Consider the following 25,232-nt stretch of genomic DNA (forward strand, 5'->3'; position numbering starts at 1 on the left):
TGAGCTGGTGGTGTTCCATCAAAATATACAAAGAAAGGGTGGTTAGCAATACAAATAGAACTTGATTAAAACACAATCTTAGGGCTGGGCGCAGTGGCTCACGCCTATAATCCCAGCACTTTGGGAGGCCGAGGCAGGTAGATCACCTCAGGTTAGGAGTTTGAGACCAGCCTGGCCAACATGGTGAAACCCTGTCTGTACTAACACAAAATGTTAGCCAGGTGCGGTGGCGGGCACCTGGAATCCCAGCGACTCGGGAGGCTGAGGCAGGAGAATTGCTTGAACCCAGGAGGCAGACGTTGAAGTGAGCTGAAATCACGCCACTGCACTCCAGCCCGGGTAACAAGAGCAAAACTCCGTCTCAAAAAAAAAAACAAAAAACCCACAATTATAGTAGGAAATTCTAACATACATTTTATCATCTTTGATAGATCATCTAATCACATTAGAATTTTTATGCTCTTTTAATTCTTTGATCAAAACAAAAAGAAATAAAATTACAAAGTAAAAACAATGAGAAAATTAATAAGAAACCTTAAGGAATTGTACTCAGGGGAAAGACTGTAGCTTTACATATCTCTGTGATTAAACAATAAAAGCCGACAATGAATGACCTGAGAATCCAGCCTAAGAAACTAGAGAACAGCAGAATAATAAGAAAACAGCAAACCCTGCAGGGTACTTCCTGAGTGCTGGATACTGCTTTAATCATTTCACATTTACTAATTTAACCCTCACAACCTTTGAAGGTAGGTAATGTTATTTCCATTTTTCAGATTGAGAAATGGAGGCATTAACAGAATCCTGCTGCAGTAGGCGGTAGAGCCAGGATTGAAACCCAGACAATCTGACCACAGAGTTCATGCTATTAACTGTTAACTACTACATACACTGCTTTTCTTTTTTTTTTTTTTTTTTTTTGAGACGGAGTCTCACTCTGTCGCCCAGGCTGGAGTGCAGTGGCGCGATCTTGGCTCACTGCAAGCTCCGCCTCCCGAGTTCACGTCATTCTCCTGCCTCAGCCTCCTGAGTAGCTGAGACTACAGGTGCCCGCCACCGCGCCCGGCTAATTTTTTGTATATATTTTTTTTAGTAGAGATGGCATTTCACCATGTTAGCCAGGATGGTCTCGATCTCCTGACCTTGTGATCTGCCTGCCTCGGCCTCCCAAAGTGCTGGGATTACAGGTGTGAGCCACTGCACCCGGCCTACATACACTGCTTTTCAAAACAGAGAGGAGTTAATTTTAAAAGTCAGAAATTAATTAATAGGATTAAAAAATAAATGTAAGAAATTGTCCTTTGAGAAACCCAGAAAAGGATAAGCCTCTGGTAAGTCTAACCAATCTAAAGGAAACAAATAAAACTCAAAATACATAACAAAAGGAGTAAGAAGGTTACCTAAAAGAGAAATAGAAAATAAAAATAAAGCCTACTATATAGCTTTTTTGCTAAAGATTTAAAAAATCTTAGTGAAATACATAACATTCTATGAATACAGTATATAGATTACCAAAATTGACTCAATCCAAAAGAAGGCAGGGAAAGGGGGAAAAAGGGAATGAGGAGAAGAGACAAACAGAAAACAAATAACAAGATGATAATAAAACAAAAATCTTTCCCACAAAAATCTCAAAGGCCAGATGGCTTTACACAGGTAAAGAAAGAATTTTTTCACAGGAAGAATATCAAACCAGCCAGGCGCAGTGGCTCACTCCTGTAATCCTAGCACTTTGGGAGGTTGAGGTGGGCGAATCAACTGAGGCCAGGAGTTCAAGACCATCCTGGCCACCATGGTGAAACTCCGTCTCTACTAATACAAATTAGCTGAGTGTGGTGGCTCGTGCCTGTTATCCCAGCTACTCAGGAGGCTGAGGCAGGAGAATTGCTTGTACCCAGGAGGCAGAGGTTGCAGTGAGCCGAGATGGCACCACTGCACTCCAACCTGGGCAACGGAGTGAGACTCTGTCTCAAAAAAAAAAAGGATATCAAACCACAAACTCCAGCAGAAAGCAGAAGAGTCAAGAAACACTTCATCATTCATTTCCTGAAGCTACAAATACCCTGATGCAAAACCAGAAAAAGGGATAAGAGGAAAAATGACTAATACCCCTGGTAAACATAGACATGGAAATTCTTAACGGAATTTAACAAATCTACCCAGAAAGGGCAATACCAAAATAAGCAGAACTCAAGTGGAGTTATGACAAGAATGCAAGATTGGTTTAACATTTAAAAATCACTGTATCAGGCCAGGCACGGTGGCTCACGCCTGTAATCCCAGCACTTTGGGAGGCCGAGGTGGGAGGATCACGAGATCAGGAGATCGAGACCATCCTAGCTAACACGGTGAAACCCCGTCTCTACTAAAAATACAAAAAAAAGTAGCCAGACATGGTGGCGGGCGCCTATAGTCCCAGTTACTCAGGAGGCTGAGGCAGGAGAATGGCGTGAACCCGGGAGGCGGAGCTTGCAGTGAGCCGAGGTTGTGCCACTGCACTCCAGCCTGGGCAACAGAGCAAGACTCCGTCTCAAAAAACAAATCACTGTATCAGCAGACTAAAACAGAAAACCATATTACCATACCAATAGATGCAGAAAAAGCAGACAAAATCCAACATCCATTCCTGATACAGCTGTCAGCAAACTAGGAATAGAAGGGGAAGGTACAACTACAAAAGCCCTACCACTAACATCAGACCTGATGGTGACAGTATGAACACGTTCCTTCCGAGGCTGGGGAGCAAGGCGAGCATTTCTGCTCTCATTAATTTTCTTCAGCATTGTGCTAGAGGTTCTAACTAGGGCAATAAGACAAAATTTAAACATTTTTTTTCAAAAAAGGCAAAGATAGGAAATGAAAAGTAAAACTTTCCTTATTCACAGAAATTGTGATCATCTATATAGAAAGAATTTACCAGGCCAGGCGCGGTGGCTCACGCCTGTAATCCCAGCACTCTGGGAGGCCAAGGCGGGTGGCCAACATGGTGAAACCTTGTCTCTACTAAAAATACAAAATTATCCAGGCCTGGTGACGCATGTCTGTAATCCCAGCTACTTGGGATGCTGAGGCAAGAGAATCACTTGAACCTGGGAGGTGGAGGTTGCAGTGAGCTGAGATTGCACCATTGTACTGCAGCCTGGGTGACAAGAGCAAAACTCCATCTCAAAAAAAAAAAAAAAAGGAATTTACAAAAAAACCCAACTACGATAAATGGATTTAGTAAGGTTACAAGATCTATATACAAAAATCGATTTCATTTCTATCTAGTAGCAATTAACAACTGTAATTTTGAAATTTTTAAAATAATACCATTTTCAGTAGCAACAAAAATATTAAGTACTTGGAGATCACTTTAACAAAATATATAAAATGCCTGTACACCGATACACACACACACACATTACAGAGAAAAAAACAGAGGTTGGGTTTTTTTAAAAAATGGGGAGATATGCAGTGTTCCTGTATTGGAAGACTCAATATTGTTAAGATGTCATCTCTTCCCAAATTTATGTAAGATTCATTGTAATCATCAAAACCCCAGCAGGCTCTTTTTAGACACTGACGAGCTACTTCTAATGTTTATGTGGAAATACAGGGAGCCTAGAATATTGGAAACAATTTTGAAAAAGAATGAAGCTGAGAAACTTACACTACCTGGTCTTAAAACGGACTGTAAAGCTCTCATAGTAACGACAGTTTAGCATTGTTGTAAGGAGACACATTTAGATCCATGTAACAGAAGAGAATCTTGAAATAGGCACAAATATATATAGTTAACTGATTTTACATAAAGGAGCCAAGATAATTCAATGAGGAAAGGATACTCTGTTCAATGAATAGTTCTGGAAATAAAAAAATGGATCTTGATCCTTAACTCATCCTGTAAACAAAATTTAACTTGAAATGGATAGTAGACCTGAATATACTAGCTAACACTATTCAACTTCTAGAGAAAACAGAAGAAAATGTTTATGACTTTGATATGGACAAAGAATTCTTTTTTTTTTTTTTTGAGACAGAGTCTCACTCTGTCACCCAGGCTGGAGTGCAGTGGCACAATCTCGGCTCACTGCAACCTCTGCCTCCCAGGTTCACACCATTCTCCTGCCTCAGCCTTCCGAATAGCTGGGACTATAGACGTGTGCCACCACGCCCAGCTAATTTTTTGTTTTTTTAATAGAGACGGGGTTTCACCATGTTAGCCAGGAAGGTCTCGATCTCCTGGCCTCGTGATCCACCCGCCTCGGCCCCTCAAAGTGCTGGGATTACAGGCGTGAGCCACCGTGCCTGGCAATATAGGCAAAAATTTCTTAGATAAGACATAAGAATGAACAATGATCAATTTAAATGGAAAGAGAAAAACACTGATAAAGTGGACTTCATCAAAAATAGTCTTTCCATGACAGAAGACACTTTAGAAAATAAAAATGCAATTCACAGACTGAAGGAAAATATTTGCAAAACTTATATCTCATAAAGGATTTGTATCCAGAAGATATAAAGAACTCTATCAATACTGAACTATATCACTTGAACTATATCCAACCAGTAATTACCCAACCCAATTTTTTTAAGTGGACAAAAGATTTGAGTAGACTGAGGACACTTCACCATTGAAAATACAGGAATAGCAAGTAAGCATATGGAACTATGCTCAGCATTTTTAGTTACTAGGGAAATGCAAATCCACAAGAAGATACTACTTCACACCTACTTCACCTACTAGACTTGGTAACCACCCGTTGGGTTCACCTTGCCTGCTGCCCAGACAGAACCGATTTATCAAGACAGGAATCACAATGGAGAAAGAGTAATTCACGCAGAGCTGGCTGTGAGGGAGACCGGAGTTTTGTTATTACTCAAATCAGTCTCCCCGTCGGTGATGAGAGTTTTTAAAGATAATTTGGCGGGTAGGGGCTTGGGAAATGGGGAGTGTTGATTGATCAGGTTGAAGATGGAATCATAGAGGTTCGAAGTGAGGTTTTTTAATGTCTTCTCTTCCTGGGTGTGATGGCAGAACTGGTTGGGCCAGATTACTGGTCTGGATGGCGTCAACTGATCCAAAGTGCAAAATATCTCAAGGTCTGATCTTAGGTTTTACAATACAGTGACGTTAGCCCCGGGAGCAATTTGGAGAGGTTCAGGTTCTTGGAGCCAGAGACTGCACGACCCTTAAACTGTAATTTCTAATCTTGTAGCTAATTTGGTGGTCCTGCAAAGGCAGACTGGACTCCAGGCAAGAAGGGAGTCATTTTGTTTCAGAGTCAAACCATGAACTGAATTCCTTCCCAAGGTTAGTTCAGCCTATGCCCAGGAATGAACAAGGACCGCTTAAGGATTACAAGCAAAATAGAGTCGGTTAGTTCTGATTTCTTTCACTGTCATAATTTCCTTAGTTATAATTTTGCAAAAGCAGTTTCAGAATAACTAAAAAGAGAATTGATCCATGTAACAGAAGAGATGACCAGTGCAGTGGCTCATGTCGGTAATCCCAGCACTTTGGGAGGCAGAGGCGGGAGGATTGCCTGAGCTCAGGAGTTCAAGACCAGCCTGGACAACATGGAGAAAACCTGTCTGTACTAAAAATATAAAAAATTTGCCGGGCATGGTGGTACATGCCTGTAGTCCCAGCTACTTGGGAGGCTGAGGCAGGAGAATCGCTTGAACCCAGGAGGCAGAGGTTGCGGTGAGCCAAGATCACGCCATTACACTCCAGCCTGGGCAACAAGAGTGAAACACCATCTCAAAATAATAATAAATAAATAAATAACTGGTACGTCCATCCATCGAATGGATTAACCAACTCATATAAACAACAAGGTGCATCTCAAAAGCATTATGCAAAGTGAAAGAGGTCAAATACAAAATACACAAAATATATATCTACTCGCTCTATGATTCCATTTGTGTGAAATTCTTGAAAAGGCAATATAGTGTTAGAAAATAGATCTGTTGGTTGACAGGAAGTGAGGAAATAACTCCAGAGGGGCCCAAGGGAACTGTTGAAGACATGGAAATATGCTGCACCACAGTTCTGGGGTGGTTACACCACTGAGTACATTTTTTCAAAACTTATCAAATTGGACACTTAAAGTGGATGACTTTTATGGTATTTAAATTATACCTCAATAAAGCTGATTTAATTTTAAAATGTTATGAGATCATAGGAAAAAAAGGAAATGCTTCCCAATTCATTGCAACCCTGATAAAATAAATGATTAAAAAAAAAATACAAAAAGAAACAATGGCCTGTCTTACAAATTGATAATGCAAAAATCCAAAATAAAACACCAACACATAACATCCAACCTTGTGTTAAAACATGAACTGGTAGAATTTATTCCAAGAATGAAAAGGTGATTTATATTTAGGACATTTATTAATGTAATTTATCACATCAGTATGTCAGAGCAAAAAAGCCACATCTTGATAGATGCCCAAAAGAAGGTAAAATTATATATTTCCCATAAAATAATTAATCAGGAATAATGCATAGTACTTCTTTAATTATTAAGAATGCATATCCCACATCAGTAGTGACCAGTGCACAAAATAATGGAACACTAGAGCTGAACTTCCCAAAAAGACCTCTAAAGAAAAGGAACCCTGGCCGGGCGCGTCGGCTCACGCCTATAATCCCAGCACTTTGGGAGACAGAGCCAGGTGGATCACCTGAGGTCGGGAGTTCAAGACCAGCCTGGTTAACATGGTGAAACCCCGTTTCTACTAAAAATACAAAAAATTAGCCAGGCATAGTGGCACGCACCTGTAATCCCACCTACTCGGGAGGCTGCGGCAGGAGAATTGCTTGAACCCAGGAGGTAGAGGTTGCAGTGGGCCAAGATTACGCCATTGCACTCCAGCCTGGGCAACAAGAGTGACTCTCCATCTCAAAAAAAAAGAAAGAAAGAAAAAATAATAATGAAATTCTATGAAATACTTAGAGAAAGAAAAGAGCGGGGCAGGGGAAGGGAGAGAGGAATCAAGGGAGGCAGAGAGAGAAAGGGAGAGGGTTTTGGTAGTCAAATTTGACATTCCACTTTTGAGAATGTCACATTCTATTAACTGTTCAAAGTTTCTAAAAAGTCCAGGAGTAATAATAAAGCTGCTTAATCATTTTTCCCAAACTTGGACATGAGCCCTTTCTTTTTTTCCATGATGTATGTAATATGTATGAGAATACTCAGCCAGGCGAGGTGACTCAGGCCTGTAATCCCAGCACTTTGAGGCCAAGGCAAATCACCTGAGGTCAGGAGTTCAACACCAGCCTGGCCAATGTGGTGAAACCCCGTCTGTACTACAAATACAAAAACTAACCGGGCATGGTGGCGCACACCTGTAATCCCAGGTACTCCAGAGGCTGAGGCAGGAGAATCACGTGAACCTGGGAGGCAGAGGTTGCGGTGAGCCAATATTGCACGACTGCACTCGCCAGGGTGACAGAGCAAAACTCCATCTCAAAAAAAAAGAAAAAGAAGAGACCATAACAACTGAAAAACCATAGAACAAATAAAAATACAATGAGGGGACTACTTATAATAAACACAAAACAACAGTAGTTTCCTATGTACCAGCAACAAGCAATTACACAGTGTTTTTAATTCACTTCAAAAGAACAATTTTTTTTTTTTTTTTTTGAGACAGAGTCTTACTCTGTCGCCCAGGCTGGAGTGCAGTGGCACAATCTTGGCTCACTGCAAGCCCCGCCTCCCTGGTTCATGCCATTCTCCTGCCTCAGCCTCCTGGGCAGCTGGGATTACAGGCGCCTGCCACTGCACCTGGCTAATTTTTATATTTTTAGTAGAGACGGATTTTCACCATGTTGGCCAGGCTGGTCTTGAACTCCTGACCTCGTGATCCACCCACCTCGGCCTCCGAAGTGCTGGGATTACAGGTGTGAGCCACCGCGCCTGGCCTATTAATTTATTAAGGCTGCCATAACAAATTGCCACCAACTTGAGCCTCACAGTTATGGAGGCTCGAGGTCTGATATCAAGGTGTCAACAGGGCCGTGCTCCCTCTAAGAATCCTTCCTTGGGGTTTCTAAGGTTCTAGAAGCTCTAGGAATGTTTTGATGTGCCTTGGTTTATGGGTACATCGCTGTCATTTCTGCCTCCTTCATCACTTGGCCTTCTTCTACGTCTGATTGCACGTGGCCTTCCTATAAGGACACCATTCATTGGATTTAGGGACCACTCTAATCTAGTATGCCTTCATCTGAACTAATTGCGTCTGCAGAGACCCCATTTCCAAATCGGGTCACATTCTGAGGTTGCAGGTGGACATGAATTTGGGGGAGACACGGTTCAACTCAGTATAGATTATATAGAAGAATATCTGAAGACACAGAGAAATGTTTACAATGTATTACTGAATAAAGAAGGCGGTTATAAAGCAGCAGATCCGGTGTGAGGCCTTTAAGTAAACACATCACATTTAGATTCCAGAAGAGAGACTGAAAATGTACGCATGCAAACATTACCACTGGAGATGAGTAGGTGAAGACTTCAGTGATTTTAAGTACTCTAATAGGTTCCTGTATTTTCTAAATTTTTGACAATGAATATGTGTTTTTTTGATAAAGGGAAGGAAATAAAGAATGATGTACCTAACGGTTTTTTTTTTTTTTTTCATCAAGAGTCTTCTGAGGCTGGACATGGTGGCTCACGCCTGTAATCCAGCACTTTGGAGGCCATGGCAGGCAGATCGCTTAAACCCAAGAGTTCAAAACCAGCCTGGGCAACATGGTGAAATCCTGTGTCTACGAAAAATGCAAAAAAATTAGGCAGGCATGGTGGTGCATGCCTATGGTCCCAGCTACTCAGGAAACTGAGGTGGGAGGATCATTTGAGCCCAGGAGTTCAAGGCTGCGGTGAGCCAAGATCATGCCATTGCACTTCAGCCTGGGTGACAGAGTGAGACCCTGTCTTTAAAAAAAAAAAAAAAAAAAAAAAGGCCGGGCGCGGTGGCTCACGCCTGTAATCCCAGCACTTTGGGAGGCCGAGACGGGTGGATCACGAGGTCAGGAGATTGAGACCATCCTGGCTAACACGGTGAAACCCCATCTTTACTAAAAAATACAAAAAAAACTAGCCGGGCGAGGTGGCGGGCGCCTGTAGTCCCAGCTACTCGGGAGGCTGAGGCAGGAGAATGGCGTGAACCCGGGAGGCGGAGCTTGCAGTGAGCTGAGATCCGGCCACTGCACTCCAGCCTGGGCGACAGAGCGAGACCCCGTCTCAGAAAAAAAAAAAAAAAAATTCTTCCTGAACTAGCTTTTCATTCTATAGGTATAAAAATGAATATCCTTAATTACCATAACTTTTGTCTAATTGGTTAAAATATTTTAGAGTTTACAAATTCAAAATACATTATAAAATATGTCACTTAAAGAGTATTTCAAAGTTGAATGCTCTCCTGTTCCCTATATATAATTTCTTTTCTGGCTTTTCCAAACTACAGGTAATTTGAGATAACAGGTTTGAATTTTTTTTTTTTTGAGAGGGTCTTGCTCTGCCTAGGCTGGAGTACAGTGGCATGATTTTTATTTTTTTGTAGAGACAGAGTCTCACCATGTTGCTCAGGCTGGTTTTGAATTCCTGGGCTCAAGCAATCCTCCTGCCTCAGCCTCCCAAAGTGCTGAGATTACAGGCATAAACCACCACGCCCAGCCTGAAATGTTCATTTTAAGTGCTTATTGTCCTGTATGTTTTGAAATTTTTGCTGACTATATGTAACAAATTTGTCACTCCATCTAGGCACAAGTGTTTTAGGTGAACATAAACTTTTTTTTTTTTTTTTTTTTTTTGTGAGTCAGAGTCTCGCTCTGTCACCAGGCTGGAGTGCAATGGTGCGATCTCAGCTTACTGCAACATCTGCCTCCCAGATCCAAGCAATTCTCCTCCTCAGCCTCCCGAGTAGCTGGGATTACAGGCGGGTGCCACCACACCCCACTAATTTTTGTATTTATAGTAGAGACAGGGTTTCGCCATGTTGGCCAGGATGGTCTCAATCTCTTGACCTCGTGATCTGCCTGCCTCAGCCTCCCAGAGTGCTGGGATTACAGGCGTGAGCCACCGTGCCCAGCCAGAGCATAAACTTTTAAAATCTTGTAGCCACTTGTCTCTAGGGTACTGGGGAGATACTTGAAATGAGCAATTGCCATATTATTTGTTATTTTCTTAGGCAAGGAATTGTTCCTCCTGGTCTTACAGAAAATGAATTGTGGAGAGCAAAGTACGTCTATGATTCAGCTTTTCATCCTGACACTGGGGAGAAGATGATTTTGATAGGAAGAATGTCAGCCCAGGTTCCCATGAACATGACCATCACAGGTTGCATGATGACGTTTTACAGGTACGTTATAATATGTAGCAACAGTTTGTTTACCATTACAGAAGCCCAAAGTCTATTTTTGCATGTAAATAATTTTGTTGAAATAAGTTTTATTGCATAAGTATACGAAGTGGCAAACAAGGTAATTAGCTTGCTTGAATCGTTCCGTAATGTACTTATGAATCGAAACATCATGTTGAACTCCTTTAGTTTATACAATAAAAAATAAAATTGAAGACAATAAAAAACAAAAAACGGGGCATTATGGATGTAAAAAGAAAAAAGTCATTTCACTTTTAGTTCCATTATGTTTGAATGTTGTTACTCTGGGACCCCTTTTTTTTTTTTTAACCTTTCCCCTCTGCTAAATAGCATCTTCTTAGTTGTTCAAAAGGAGGTCGAATTTTTTTTCTAAATCTTAGCCCCAAAACAGAATGAAATGGAGAAAGAAAATAAAGAGGCTGCAAGCAGATTCTCCTTTGACTCCATTCATATACATATAGGTATAGGCATGAGTGTAGATATAGGCACACTAAAGGTGTATGTGTAGACATAGACATATAGCACTCCTCATGCTGTTAGGAGGGCCCAGGACTGCTTAGCCTACACATTGTGTCTTTTTTCCCAAAAGAAGGGATCTGGCATTTATTGAATGTCTATTCTGTACCAGGCTCTCTACAACTTTTATCTTACTTCATCCTCATGGTAACCCTCTGAGCTTGGTGTTGTCTATATCTATGGAACGAGGACATGGATGACCCCAGAGGATAAAAGCTTGCCCAGCACACAGGTCCTAAGCCTGTGGCCTTGTGGCTTTCTCCCTTCCCCAGTACGTCTCCTCTGTGGTTACTGGTGTCCACATTTTCTGTTCTGTGCCGCGGCTGGGTCCCGATGGTGGTGGGTATGTGACGGATGGCTCTGTTTTAGGACTACGCCGGCTGTGCTGTTCTGGCAGTGGATTAACCAGTCCTTCAATGCCGTCGTCAATTACACCAACAGAAGTGGAGACGCACCCCTCACTGTCAAGTAAGGCTATGAGATTTGACCGCTCTCTGCAGTTCTCCAACCTTCATGTTATTAAGTGGCGATACTCTCCTATTTAAAAAAGCGTATGTGTACACATTTTTATATTGTTCCGAATATTATGTAGCATCTTCTTTTGTAGCTTTTTTTTTCAAAAAAGTCAAGTGTTTCTTTTTCTCTCTCTCTATCAAGAAAACTGTCTTCTTCCAGCCTGCCTTCTCAGACGTTACTCATGGCTTTGGAGGTACTGATAGAATGATACCTCCTTCTCACCCTGAAGCTCATGGCCCTATAGAACACACAGCAGGCAGCACCAGCCTGGCCTCTGATAAGTGACAGGCTGTTCCCCCATCTACCCTGCCTGAGTCGACAGACACGAACGTTAAAAGTAGAGGCGACAAAGCGTGGTCTCTGCAGAAATCAAGGGGAGACCATGGCGGTGTGACCTTTGTATCTGATATGTTTTTAAAATAGCTCATCTGTGGAGCCCAAAAGAAAGCAATGAGTTTAATTTTTTGTCACCTGTTAAAAAGAAAAATAGGCTAACAAGATTAGTTAACCACAAATGTTAGTTAGCGTAATTGTATTATACTTGAAAGGAAAGTGCTTCTCTTTTTTATCACTTAAAATTGCTTTTGACAACCCGTATTTTTCTACTGTTGTCATATGGAACAAAGGATCTTGAACTCTGTAACCCAGTGGTGTTTATCGCAATTAAAATTTCTTTTAAGAGAGAATTGCTTGGGCTTTATAGTTTTTGGACGATAAGACTTAGTATTTTTATACAGTTAAAATATCATTTTTTAAATGGCAGCACTTCGTTTTTGCTTTCAGTGTGTATATTAATATTTTGAGAAGTATTTTAAACAAATATGCTCCACACATTTAGCCCAATATGCATTCCCCTGTATTCATAGCTTCCTACACGCAGCACACAGCTCCCCTCCTTTCCATGAATACAAAGTCTGTATGTTTATTTATTTATGTATTTTAACCACCTCACCTCAAAGAATACGTGTCTGCTTGTGGAGTTACAGTCAAGATACGTGTGAAGAATCCCATTTTTTACGGGTCTGCTTGCTTTTTCTCTAGATTCCCCTATTTGTGGAGTGATAATGTTGTTTTGTAGACTCTTCATTCTGAATCATTCTCTTTTATATTTCCCTTTTATTTCTTCAAATAATGTTGCACCAGTTTCCTGACATGCCCTCGTTATCTACACGATACCCTTTTTTCTTTTCAGTGAGTTGGGAACAGCTTACGTTTCTGCAACAACTGGTGCCGTAGCAACAGCTCTAGGACTCAACGCATTGACCAAGGTACTCAGATTTTTATTTCCATAATAAAGCTGCTTAATTTGTTATCATATGTCTGGCTCTAAATCCCTCTATTATTTCTTAAAATAGTTCAAGTCATATGGCTTTCTTGTTATAGTCCTTATCTTCAACTGCGTATTTTAGTTATATTTTCCAATAACTTTGGGAAGAGTTGTCACCGATAACACCTACCAGGACTGTGGTCTGTGCCTGGCTCTGTGTACAGAGTGCTAAATGTTCACCATCCTCACAGCCCTCCAGAGGCATTGCAGTGGCCAGTGTGCCGCAGGCCACAGCTCTGAAGAGAGGCGAGAGCATCTCTCTGTCGGCACTCCAAAGCCCATCCTCCTGCAACCACACTTAGCTACAATGCCTTAGAAGCTTGCACGGTCCCAGCACACCCATGTGGGAAACATACAAATACTGCCAGGAAAATTTTGAAAGTATTCTTGGCCTGAGTTTCTATGCAAATAGGACTCTGCATTTTTCAGAGTTTTCAAGAAGAAATAAGTTAATTCCATGCACTAGTACAGGAAAAATAAGATAAAACTTTTGAAATTTTCTCCTCTGCAGCATGTCTCACCACTGATAGGACGTTTTGTTCCCTTTGCTGCCGTAGCTGCTGCTAATTGCATTAATATTCCATTAATGAGGCAAAGGTAAGACGAATATGCACTCTCAGTAGGGACGTGTGCTTGATGGGGGAGTCTCTTGTAATAATTAGCTTTGTTGAAACTTTCAAATATTCGTTTTAATATGTATAGGTGAAATTATGTGAGATCTTGGATTTCCTTCACAATAATCTGGGGTTGGGGATGAGGATGGGTGTGTTGATAAAACAAGCTTAGCTATGAGTTACTGGTTATCGAAGCAGACTGAGGAGTGCGGGGAGGGGGCTGAGCTGGAATAGTCTTTCTGTGTCTGTATAATAAAAAGTTTAAAAGATATATCTCAAGCTTACATTGAGTTGTGCTTGGGTTAGACAAAGTCTATCCAAAGAAAGTTTATTCTCTAAAATAGATTCCTTTTTTTCCCTCCAGAATTTTCTTTTGGAGCTTAAAGTAACATTATTCTGTATCTTTGGAAGTATTGTTTTAGAACTGGCAAAAATTAAAGGAGAAGAAAGGACAACAAAAGCATTTTGGAATGGATAACAAAAAACAGGGGTAACCGTAGTAGTTATACTTAGTGTTAGTAAATGTAGTTAATAAATATACAATAGGGCCATGTGCGAGTGACTTTCCATGTCAGCATACTAAGTTTGTTGACTTAATAATGTGGTGTGTTATGTCTGTTTCTCATTTGGAAAGTTGCTCAAATTTGCACATGAGCATAGATTGAAGTTAGCATATCCACCCTTCGAATCGTATTGTTACTGAAAAAGGTACACCCTGTTTTAAAAGTTTTCTAGGTTGTTTCAGTTTTATTTCTATCAAAGGAGGATTAAACTTGTCCATGGTATTTAAAAATAGATGTGTCTGCCAGGCGCAGTGGCTCACGCCTGTAATCTCAGCACTTTGGGAGGCCAAGGCAAGTGGATCACCTGAGGTCAGGAATTCAAGACCAGCCCAGCCAACATGGCAAAATCCCGTCTCTACTAAAAATATAAAAATTAGCCAGCACACTGGCGCACGCCTATAATTCTAGCTACTCGGGAGGAGGCAGGAGAATCGCTTTGAACCTGGAAGGCGGAGGTTGCAGAGATAGCACCACTACACTCCAGCCTGGGCAACAGAGTGAGACTCTGTCTCAAAAAAAAAAAAAAAAAAAAAAAGATGTGTCAGTACCAAAAAATGACACTTGAGTGGGTATTTTAATTAGGTAGAGGCTTGATCTTTCCCAACATCGTACTGTTTCGGGACATTTCTTGAAGGCATTGGTGGAGCTCTCTGTATGTGTTTTGCTCTGCAGGGAACTCAAAGTTGGCATTCCTGTCACAGATGAAAATGGGAACCGCTTGGGGGAGTCAGCGAACGCTGCGAAACAAGCCATCACACAAGTCGTCGTGTCCAGGATTCTCATGGCAGCCCCTGGCATGGGTTAGCAGGACTTTGTCATTTATTCCAGTACAGGTTGAACAAGCGTTCACAGATTTGTGAACCAGAAAACAAAGACAAATATCATGCCTCTTAGTGGAAATCGCCTTCCCGTGGGGGTGGCAGAAAATAAACAAGTAAATAAAGTTATAGTATGTGCAGTGGTGATGAGGGCTAAGGGGGTAGGGGGCTAGGGCAGGTGGGGGTGGAGGTAGGGCAGCCGGGAAGAGCACTAGGTGGAGGTGTGGGAGTGAGCCAAGTGGCTATCAGGGATGAATATTCTGGCAGAGGGAACCGCAGGCAGGAGTTTGCCTGGTGTGTTGCAGGCATTATGGGTGCAGGTGCAGCTAGGGCACAGTGGGAGGGGTGGGGAGCAGTAGGAAGGGAGTCAGGAGGCCACAGACAGCAGAGCATGGATGGCGGCCCTGGCGTTTCACACTTGGGTTTTAGTCTGAGAGGTAAGAAGCCAGGCAGGGTTTTGGATACAGAAGCAGCACAGTCTGACTTAGGTTTTATTTGTGTGACTCTGGGTGGTGGATTGAGAATCGGCTGAAGGGGAACGAGAATGTTCAGTGGAGGCTATCCAGGAGGCTGCCTCGGTAATCCAGGCAAGAGGCAGTGATGGGCTGGACTAGGGCCACACAGCGGGAATTTGACCAGAAGGAGCTGATGGAGCAAATTGGAATGGTTAGAGCAGCTATTGATAAATTGTGTGCCAAGCAACTAGTCAGTTTTCCCTATAGGGGCTGGGATCAGCATGACCAGAAACAGAAACTCTACATTGTATTTAGTTCTGCTGAGATTCTCTAGTCCACCCGAAGGCTGCTCAGAGCTACTTTCAGACCAGGGGCCTAAAGAAAGTTCTCAGACTGAGAAATCAGAGGGCCTGGGAGTTAGAGTGCTCTTCACAGAAAACAAACAGAAATTAGTATGTTTCATTTTCATCATCTAAACTGAATGCAAACAACACTTGGCAATTAAAATGAAGCTCGCCAATGAAGTATACTTCACCAGCTGCTGTCAAGTCATCCATTAATACTTTCTGGAGGTTTTTAAATTCCCTTTGTCACTGTGACTGCTCGTTAGCAGGCAGGCAGAGCAGGCAACAAAAGTTGAAGAAAAGTGCATGAAGGAAAACTTTGAGGAACATTCTATTCACATTCCGGCAAATTGGGGGAAAACTGCTATTATCTGATTTCACACAGGAGTGCCTTGGTGCCCTGTCTGAGGCTAATGTGTTCTGTAGGGCTGGCTGCATAGCCACAGTCCTGAAACATGGGCACAGCATCCCCTGAGTCCAGGGACCAGCACGTTTGTCACTAACCTAAGAGGAGGCTATGGAACCCACCCCGGTGTGCCTGCTGAGCCCTGATTTACAGATTTGCTGAAATCGAGGTTGCAGCTCCAGCTTCTGCCCTGGATTTGTTTTGTGGTGGTGGTGGTTGTTGTTGTTGTTGTTTTTGAGACAGGGCATTGCCCTGTCCCTCAGGCTGGAGTGCAGTGCTGTGATCATGGCTCACTGCAGCCTCAACTTCCCTGGGCTCAGGTGATCCTCCTACCTCAGCCTCCCAAGTAGCTGGGACTACAGGCATGCGCCACCTCACCCACCTCATTTTTATATATTTTGTAGAAACAGGGTTTTGTCATATTGCCCAACTGGTCTAGAACTCCTGGGCTCAAATGATCCGCCCACCCTGGCCTCCCAAAATGCTGAGTTTACAGCTGTGAACCACTATGTCCGGCCCTGGGTTTGCTTTTGATTGTGGTCTTTTCTGTTTTGAATTGCCTCACTCCTCTTAGAGTTCAGCCAGCCCAGCCCATCAAATCCATTTCTAGTGATTTGGCTATTTTAAACACTATTTAGTCCCCAGAGAAGAAATACAATCTTTCTGTCCCAGTGCAATTTATACGAATAATTGACGTATTAAAGTAGTGGATATAACAGTTTAGTCTGATAAAATTTGTCAGCAAATGAACAAATGCTGTCCACCACATACCCAGTGTTTTATATGCATTATTGTATCCAATTTCCCCCATTTTATAGAAAAAGAAAACAGAAAACTGAAGTTCAGAGAAGTTAGGTAACTTCTCCAGGGTCACCCAGCTAGCAAGTGGTCTAGCCCAGCGGTCCCATACCTTTTTAGCACCAGGGACCCATTTCATGGAAGACAATTTTTTCATGGACCAGGGGTCAGGAGGATGGTTTCAGGATGATTCAAGCACATTAAATTTATTGTGCACTTTAGTTCTATTATTATTACATTGTAATATATAATGAAATAATGACACAACTGACCATCATGTCGAATCAGTGGGAGCCCTGAGCTTGTTTTCCTGCAGCTAGACAGTCCCATCTGGGGGTGATGGGAGACAGTGACAAATTATCAGGCACTGGATTCTCATAAGGAGCAGGCAACCTAGATCCCTTGGATGTGCAGTTCTCAGTGGAGTTCGGGCTCCTGTGAGAATGTAATGCGGTCGCTGATCTGACAGGAGGCAGAGCGCAAGCATAATGCAAGCAATGGGGAGCGGCTATAAATACAGCTAAAGCTTCATTCACTTGCCCGCTGCCCTCCTCCTGCTGTGCAGCCCAGTTCCTAACAGGCCACAGATCCAAACCAGTCCATGGCCCAGGGATTGGGGACCCCTGGTCTAGTCTGTATGGAAGCAGTTTCTGCCTGACTCCAAGGCAGGATTCTTTACACCATCCTCCCTGCCTTGTGCGCTTTGTTTTATTAATACTGGAAGAAAAAGTTCTTGATATTTTTATTTTTGCCTATTTAAACCTAAAAGTAAAGTTATTTTCGAGATTATAAGATGATCTGGCTGGCAGAGGATGTGATATTACTTTTCAAAAATTTAGAAAACAGGAACAGTTTTCAATTTAATGAATTCAAATATAATAATTTAAAGAATTACTACAAACTGTTTTTACTGTGACAGTGGAAACAGCCTAAAAGTGACAGAAGTTTTCTGTTAAGTGGTTGAAAAAAAAAATGTAAGCTGAAAATTGACATTAAATAAAGATTTAAGTGGATCTGTCTTTATTTGCAGCCATCCCTCCATTCATTATGAACACTTTGGAAAAGAAAGCCTTTTTGAAGGTAAGCTGTAGTTCTTTTGTCATTTTCTCAACCCTTTTTATTTCTTTTTAGATTTCAAACTGTACAGAGTATTTCCTACCTAAACAGTATAGAATTTGAAGGCCACTTTCTCCTGGGCACTTATGTAAATAAAAAGATGTTCCCAGGAAGATTTGATTTCTAATCTCAGATATTTGAAAAAGCTTTTTGTAAATAAAGACTGCTACTTTTGAGAGGTTTTAACTCAGTTACACACACAGTCATCTATTGCATGCCTGGCTGGGTAAAAATGAAGGGATGATGTGAATTTGGAATGATATGTGTACAAGTCAGTAGTCATCCTATCAGGAATGAAAAAATCATTCAGAGTAGCAGCTTCATGGGGTCTCAGTTTGGGAACAGTTACCACAGTTCCTCTCATCTCAGTGACAAACACTGAACAGAAGACAGTTGGGCATGTTGCATAAGTTTCTTGCTGTGACAGATGGAAATTTCTGTAGATATTTTCCTGGCATTTTCTCATGCGAAGGAGCTGGCAAATGATAAAAGCAGTTAGCCCCATCTTAGCCCACCATTGCCGCATTGTTCCAGGCTGTTACACAATGATAAGATGAATAACTGTTGTGTTCTCCCCACTTTCATCTTAAGTTGTGGTTTTTTTAGCTTTGCTTGATATCGTACCCTTTGATCATCATTTGGAAGTGTGTCGCCTCGCCTACTCTTCCCACCGAAGCCCCCTACCTGCCCCACTCCCCACATGGAAGGGCCCACTGGTTTCAGAACCCCACATGAAGGTCCAGAGAGATGATCAGGACAGCTCATGGCTCAGTCCTGGCACCTCAGTGGCTACAAGGGGGCCTGGTTGTAGCTGTATTCCTCCAGACCTCAATGAGAGATAATTGCTCTGAAAAACTAATGGCTAAATACTGTTAAGGTACCCATGCATACCTACCACTCCCCAAGTTCACGGTTGCTGGTATATGTCAGTGTTGCATTTCACCCATGCAGAGAGGACCGTAGGACAGAAATGATAGTACAGTCATTGCTTATGACACAGAGGCAGCTTATATTAAAATCCCTACTTTTCCATGTTCAAAACACTTTCAGATTCTATCGTGAAGGCAGGCTTCACCGTGCCCCTTCCGCAAAGGCTGAAGAGATCACTTCCTCGGCAGCTCATGATACCCATGCGGGCTGTTCACCTTGGTTGGCCTTCCGCTTGTTCCCACTGCCCCAGGGCCAGGTGTGCCTCCTCTGCAAGGATGTACTCATCTGGGCTTTTACCTTAGAAATGACCAGACTCCTCCGCAAACAAGAAACTAATTGAACATTCTGGGCTTTTTTAAACGATGATGCTTGGGGAGCATTCAGTATGACTCATCCATCCCCCCACGCCTTATCTCTCCCCAAGTGGAGAGCTGGGAAAAAAGGCATCAGCTGTAGGCAGGTGACTCACGGAAATTTTTGCAGTAAACCAAAAAGTTCGCTGCCTAAAATCTGGTGCTTCTGTGAACAGTTTTCTTGAAGAATAGTTCCGTTGTCTCTTTACACTTGGGTCATTCTTAATGGCACGTTCATTGGGAGCGAAATTGATATGGTTTGGGTCCTATGCTAGTTCTTATTCCTTAAGTTCTAATTCTTTTATATTCCCTTTTATAAACGTGGACTGCTGTGTCTACTCAGTAGGCTTTCAGGACTGCTAGTTGAATGGGAATGTAACATTTATTTGTTCATTCATGTTTTTTTTTCAACAGCCCTTTGCTGAATGCTTGTTTATGCCAAGCGATGTGGTAGACGCTAGAGTCCCAGAAAGAGGATGTGACTCCTGCACTCAGGGAGCATGTAGCATGGTATAGGGAAGAGGCGCAAGACAGATTGTGAAAAGACACAGTGTTTAAAGTTTGGGGCACAGAGGGAGCGCGTAGGAGGTATCTTACCCAACTGGTGTAGGTGAGCAGGGACTTCTTTGAAGAGGACGGGGTGAGGGCCACACGCTCTGCAGAAGCTCAGCAAGTACACAGAGCAGGAATTGTTGGAGATTTGTGGATGGTGAGGTTGGCTGGGATGTAGGCAATGTGTAAGGAATTGACTATATCATATATAAAAGTTAGCTCTCAGTGGTTCATAGAATCTAAATGTAAAAGTCTACAACTATAAAACTTCTAGAAGAAAATACAATAGAACACTAGGGCTAGGCAAAGACTTATTAGACTCAACACAAAAAGCACAGCCCATGAAAGAAAAATTGATAAATTAGACTTCATCAGATTTGTTAAATTCTGTTCTTAAAACTACACAGAAAATGAAAAGAGAAGAAACGGCATGGGAAAAAATGTTTACAAGGCATGTATGTGATAAAGGACTTGTGTCCAGAATACATAAAGGATCCTCAGCCCTTAAGCTGGGCAGAAGGTTTGAACAGACGCCTTACCAAATACATACGGTTCTCAAGCACCTAAAAAATGCTTAGTATCTTTAGTCATTGGGAAATCTAAATTAAAACCACATGAGCTGCCACTCAACGCTTATTAGAATGTCAAAAACTAAAAAGATTAATCATAACAAGTGTTGGTGAGGAAATGGAAGAACTGAAACCTTCCCCAGTGCTGGTGAGAATTAATGCGGTACAGTCATGTGAGAAAATACTGAGGCGGTTTCTTACAAAGTTAAACAGATGCTGCCCTGTGATCCAGCCATTTCCTTCCTACTTCTTTACCTAGGAAAAATAGAAGCACATGTCCATGAAAGACAAATGTTCATAGCAACTTTATTTGTGATAGCCAAAAACTAGAAACAGCTCAAATTGCTCAACAAAAGGAAAATGGATAAACACCTTGTGAATACAAAGGAACACTTAACTCAGCAATAAAAAGTAACAAACTAGTGCTACACACAACATGAAGGAGTCTCAAAGTAATTACACAAAAGAATAGATACTGTATATCGAGTCCTAGAAAATGTAAACTAAATCTAGTGACAGAAAGATGAGAGGTTGCCATATAATGGGGTGCAGGGTTTATGGAAGAGGGAGGAACTGCAAAGGGTACAGGAGCAAGAAAAACATTCGGGGTGGTGAATATTTTCATTATTTTGATTGTGCTTTATGGCTTCACAGCTGCATATAGATGTCAGAACTTACACACTTCAAATATGTGCAGTTGTATGTCAATAAAGCTATTAGAAAAAGATCATGGAGGGAGAGAGAATTTAGAGTCATTAACTTTTAAGGGTTTTTCTTTTTTTGCCTTGTGTGTGTGTGTGTGTGTGACCGAGTCTTGCTTTGTCACCAGGCTGGAGTGCGGTGGCACGATCTCGGTTCACTGCAACCTCCGCCTCCCGGGTTCAAGAGATTCTCCTGCCTCAGCCTCCCAAGTAGCTGGGACTACAGGCACCCACCACTGCGCCTGGCTAATTTTTTGCATTTTTAGTAGAGACGGGGTTTCACCATGTTAGCCAGGATGGTCTCGATCTCTGGACCTCGTGATCTGCCCGCCTCAGCCTCCGAAAGTGCTGGGATTACAGGCATGAGCCACCGCACCCAGCCTAACTTTGAGCTTTTTACTTCATTGAAAAAAAAAAATATATATATATATATAAAAAAAACATATAATTACTCTCTTTAACTCATTTAGACTTTTCATCTAAACATCCCCTGTTTGCACAGTTGTGTTAGGTATGATATGTCTCTACCTTGAGACATTTTGTGAGTATCTAGTGAAACACCAGCATCCCAGCTGACAAATGTTGTATCTGACTTTCTGATTGAGAGGAAGGGATGAATAAGGCAGGATGGGATGCTGGGGTAGGAGCTGGAAGAAGACATGGTATCAGGTTGGGTTTTGGCAGGATACTGTAATTGTCTAGGAGCCTTGTCTGTGCAAGGAGCCTTTCCATCAAAACCCTCTGCGTGAGCCACAGTCAGCACGTAGTTTGCACATGCCCGCCTCCAAGGTGGCACACAGCTGCCCTCTTTTGGCTAACAGGTTAGCTCAGTTTGCTGCAGACCAGAGTCTACTTAAAATGAAGTGGCTGCTCTCACAGGTTCATGTTCATCCATGAACAGGCTCTCGCTCAGTACTATGCCTACCCTCCCGTCACCAAGTCTGTCCCAGCCCAGATGTCACCTGGATAGGAAGTGCTAGGGGAGTATTTAGCATCTCCTTATGACAATCCTTCACCATCAAACAGAGACGGTTGCCAAAGATACAGTGTTTTCCTTTTCATTCTGTCTTTTTTTTTTTTTTTTTTTTTTTTTGAGATGGAGTCTTACTCTGTCACCCAGGCTGGAGTGCAGTGGCCAGATCTCAGCTCACTGCAAGCTCCATCTCCCGGGTTCAGGCCATTCTCCTGCCTCAGCCTCCCGAGTAGCTGGGACTACAGGCGCCCGCCACTTCGCCCGGCTAGTTTTTTTGTATTTTTTTTAGTAGAGACGGGGTTTCACCGTGTTAGCCAGGATGGTCTCGATCTCCTGACCTCGTGATCCGCCCGTCTCGGCCTCCCAAAGTGCTGGGATTACAGGCTTGAGCCACCGCGCCCGGCCTCATTGTGTCTTTTGCGGAGAGAGACCCCTCTGTGTAACCTGTGGGGATCGGTTTCCTTGCCGATGCTCCTCCCTTCCTCTCTGATCCATCCCTTTCCCCTCTTACGCCAACCCTGATGAGCCTTTTCTCCAGAGGAGTCTCTGGGGACCAGGGTGCGCCTCCCATGCACGTTGTCTTCTAACAGCTTGTGTTGACTCCTGACTAAGCTGGCTGATTTCATTACAACCAGCTCACACCTTGGTTGCAGTGATTTCTGTGGCCCTATTTATATAACCATATATCTCATCACTCTTTATATTGTGTATTGAAGTACCACTCCTTTTTTAAAACTAAAAATCTAACAGCATTTATTCTCCAAAAGACCAACCAACTTGTTCATTTCCATTAAAAAAAAAAAAAAAAAGTGTGACTAGCAAAAATGTTTTATGCTAGAAATAGTTTTAACCATACTGACAGCAACTAAAACCAAAAAGACGAGGTGCAAAGGGGGGTGAGGGATGGTGAGCATTTGTTGGGTTTCTGGTATATTCCAGCCACCATACTAGGTGCTTCATGAATGTGATCTGGCATCTTCCTCCACACACTTTTAGGAAGCTGTTAATGATGTTCATTTTGCACCATAACAAGGAAACGGAAGCTTGGAGAGGCTATACTCTGCCTGTGCTTCCCCACAGTCAGGAACCAACCGGAAGGGCAGAGACTTGAGACCTTGGCACCAGGCTATCCTATCTCCTCAGCCAGGGGATACGTTACAATTAAATGACAGCTATCTCCCCACCTCCACTATATACCCAGGCAGTGCTCAGATTAAATGGGGGGATGTGGGAAAAAACAGAAGCCACTTGATCTTTGCGTGTGTGCTGATTTACAGATCAAAGAAGGCTACAGGAAGTTAGGCTAACACCGTTGTTGCAGCGTTTCCCCCAAATTTCACTAACCACCTTCTACCTGGATCTTGAAATATGGTGAGGTTCCTTCCAGTTAATCACAAGAAATTGTCTCTAAGACCCTGTATGAAAAGTATTCAAAGTCATTTATTTCTCAACGCAGAGGTTCCCGTGGATGAACGCACCCATTCAAGTTGGGTTAGTTGGCTTCTGGTGAGTAGAAATTACTTTTACATAATTAATTTCTTTTTAAAATATAAATACACAGCGTATGAAAGGTGACTGGGTAATATGGGATACAAATTTTGAAAATGAGCCATCTCAGAACGTCTGGAATGCATGGCCCCAGATAATTAAATAGAAGTAAACTGTCTTTAGAGGAACCTACAACATGGGGGCTATTCGTGTGATTCTTTTTTAAATCGTTTTATCTCTGTGCCTTTTCCATTATTTTGGCAATCCTAGGTAATAAAACTTACACAAACAGGACTTATTTTTGTTAGACAACACAGAACATAATGCTCTGAAGAAAGAAGGGATTGTTGTAAAATAGAAAAATAATCTGAAAAGTTAACCATTTAAAATGGTCTGACTTTTTTTTGTATTTTTTTTTTAGTTTGGTGTTTGCTACACCCCTGTGTTGTGCCCTGTTTCCTCAGAAGAGGTATGTATTTGTTATTCTTCAGAATAATCATGAGTTTTAATCCTAAAAACCAATGGAAGGTGCAGGTGCCATTATTCCATTTCATTGGCAGGGAAGTTGAGACTCAAAAGATACTGAAGCCAGGGTCTCTAAAAGGAAGGGATGGAGGCAGAAATCAAACCCACATCTGCCTAATTTCAGATGTACCCAGTTCTTTTCTACCCCCTTCCATTAAATTTTAAAACGCTTTATTCTTTTATAAGAATCAGATTAACTCTGGTGCAAATTTGCTTTTATGAAAATTTAAAATACGGTCCAATCCATTGGCAAATGCATCTGTAATACAGATATGATAGGATGTAAGTTCCGCCCCCAGGGACAGCAATTATATGCACTTAGCTTAGGTGGTTGGTATATTTGCTTCCCTTCTTCCCACTTAGTTTTTTGCCTTAAAAGCTTTCTCGTGCATGCCTTTCATCACAAGCTGCCCTTGAATCCTGCCTTTGATGTGAGAACAGGACTAACTGGCATTAAATCGGCATTTTCGACATCAGGTCTCCAGCCTGCTCTTGACCTGACACCAACATGCAAAGCGGCGGCATTTTGTTGTCTGTCGTTTTCTGTGTTATCAGGCCCCTTGCCATGGTAATACCCTTTCCTTCGTGGGCCAGTAGGTCCCGAACATACGGTATTTAATCCCCTAGCCTTGCGGAGTCGGTTTTGGATGAAGTGTCTGTTCTAGAACTAATGCGGTCACATCCCTCTACCTGATGGAGAACTCCACCTTGTATCTGCTCTCCCACTCTGTCTCCGACCCCACTGTTTTTGAATAGACATTTAAATCTCATGGACAGGAGCCCTTCATCACCTTGGGCCTGCTGAGGAGCCCCCTGTGAAGAGGGCAGGACCTTCAGAACTTGCTCTGGGAGCGTGATTCAGATGAATTTCCTCATCTCTACAGTGGGATAATGATACCTGTTTAACTGCACAAACCCCAGAGTCTTGGGGCTCAACCTGAGAATGTCCATGTCTGTAGTATGTGGGCTTATGAACACTGGTGTTCAGCAGCTGACCTTGATTTAGCAATTTAGACTTCGAGCACGTAAAATGCCGAGGGGCGTGCCTGATACCAAGGAAACGCCTAAGAAATGTAGCTGTAATTATTTTCAGGTTGAAAAGATTTTAGATTTGAAAACCCATAGAGAAACTTTCTACTTTGGCCTTGATTTTCTTTGAGTGCTGCGAGAAAAAAAAATATATATATAGTCTAACATTTATTTTTTAAGATTCATTTAAACTCTAGGTGTAGAAATGAAAAGCTTTCTGTAACTACTAGTGTCCTCAGGTCAAGGCCCTCAGAAAGCGTGT

The 25,232-nt window shown here is 42.2% G+C and overlaps 1 protein-coding gene across 22 annotated transcripts in view; it reads left to right on the top strand.

Moving 5' to 3' along the window:
* Positions 1-25,232, top strand: part of SFXN1 (sideroflexin 1) — a 49,629-nt gene that overhangs the window by 18,750 nt on the left and 5,647 nt on the right. For 11 of the 22 annotated variants that reach the window (XM_015452256.3, XM_045394521.2, XM_073994737.1 and 8 more), the window contains 8 exons: positions 10,186-10,356; positions 11,263-11,361; positions 12,602-12,677; positions 13,248-13,333; positions 14,586-14,713; positions 17,765-17,814; positions 23,385-23,434; positions 23,838-23,885. In XM_015452256.3, coding sequence (XP_015307742.1) covers positions 10,186-10,356; positions 11,263-11,361; positions 12,602-12,677; positions 13,248-13,333; positions 14,586-14,713; positions 17,765-17,814; positions 23,385-23,434; positions 23,838-23,885 — 708 coding nt within the window. The remainder of the gene's footprint in view (positions 1-10,185; positions 10,357-11,262; positions 11,362-12,601; positions 12,678-13,247; positions 13,334-14,585; positions 14,714-17,764; positions 17,815-23,384; positions 23,435-23,837; positions 23,886-25,232) is intronic. The other 11 variants (XM_073994745.1, XM_073994747.1, XM_073994746.1 and 8 more) reach the window with 3 other exon arrangements.

Source organism: Macaca fascicularis, chromosome 6, assembly GCF_037993035.2.
Source record: "Macaca fascicularis isolate 582-1 chromosome 6, T2T-MFA8v1.1".
NCBI lineage: Eukaryota > Metazoa > Chordata > Mammalia > Primates > Cercopithecidae > Macaca > Macaca fascicularis.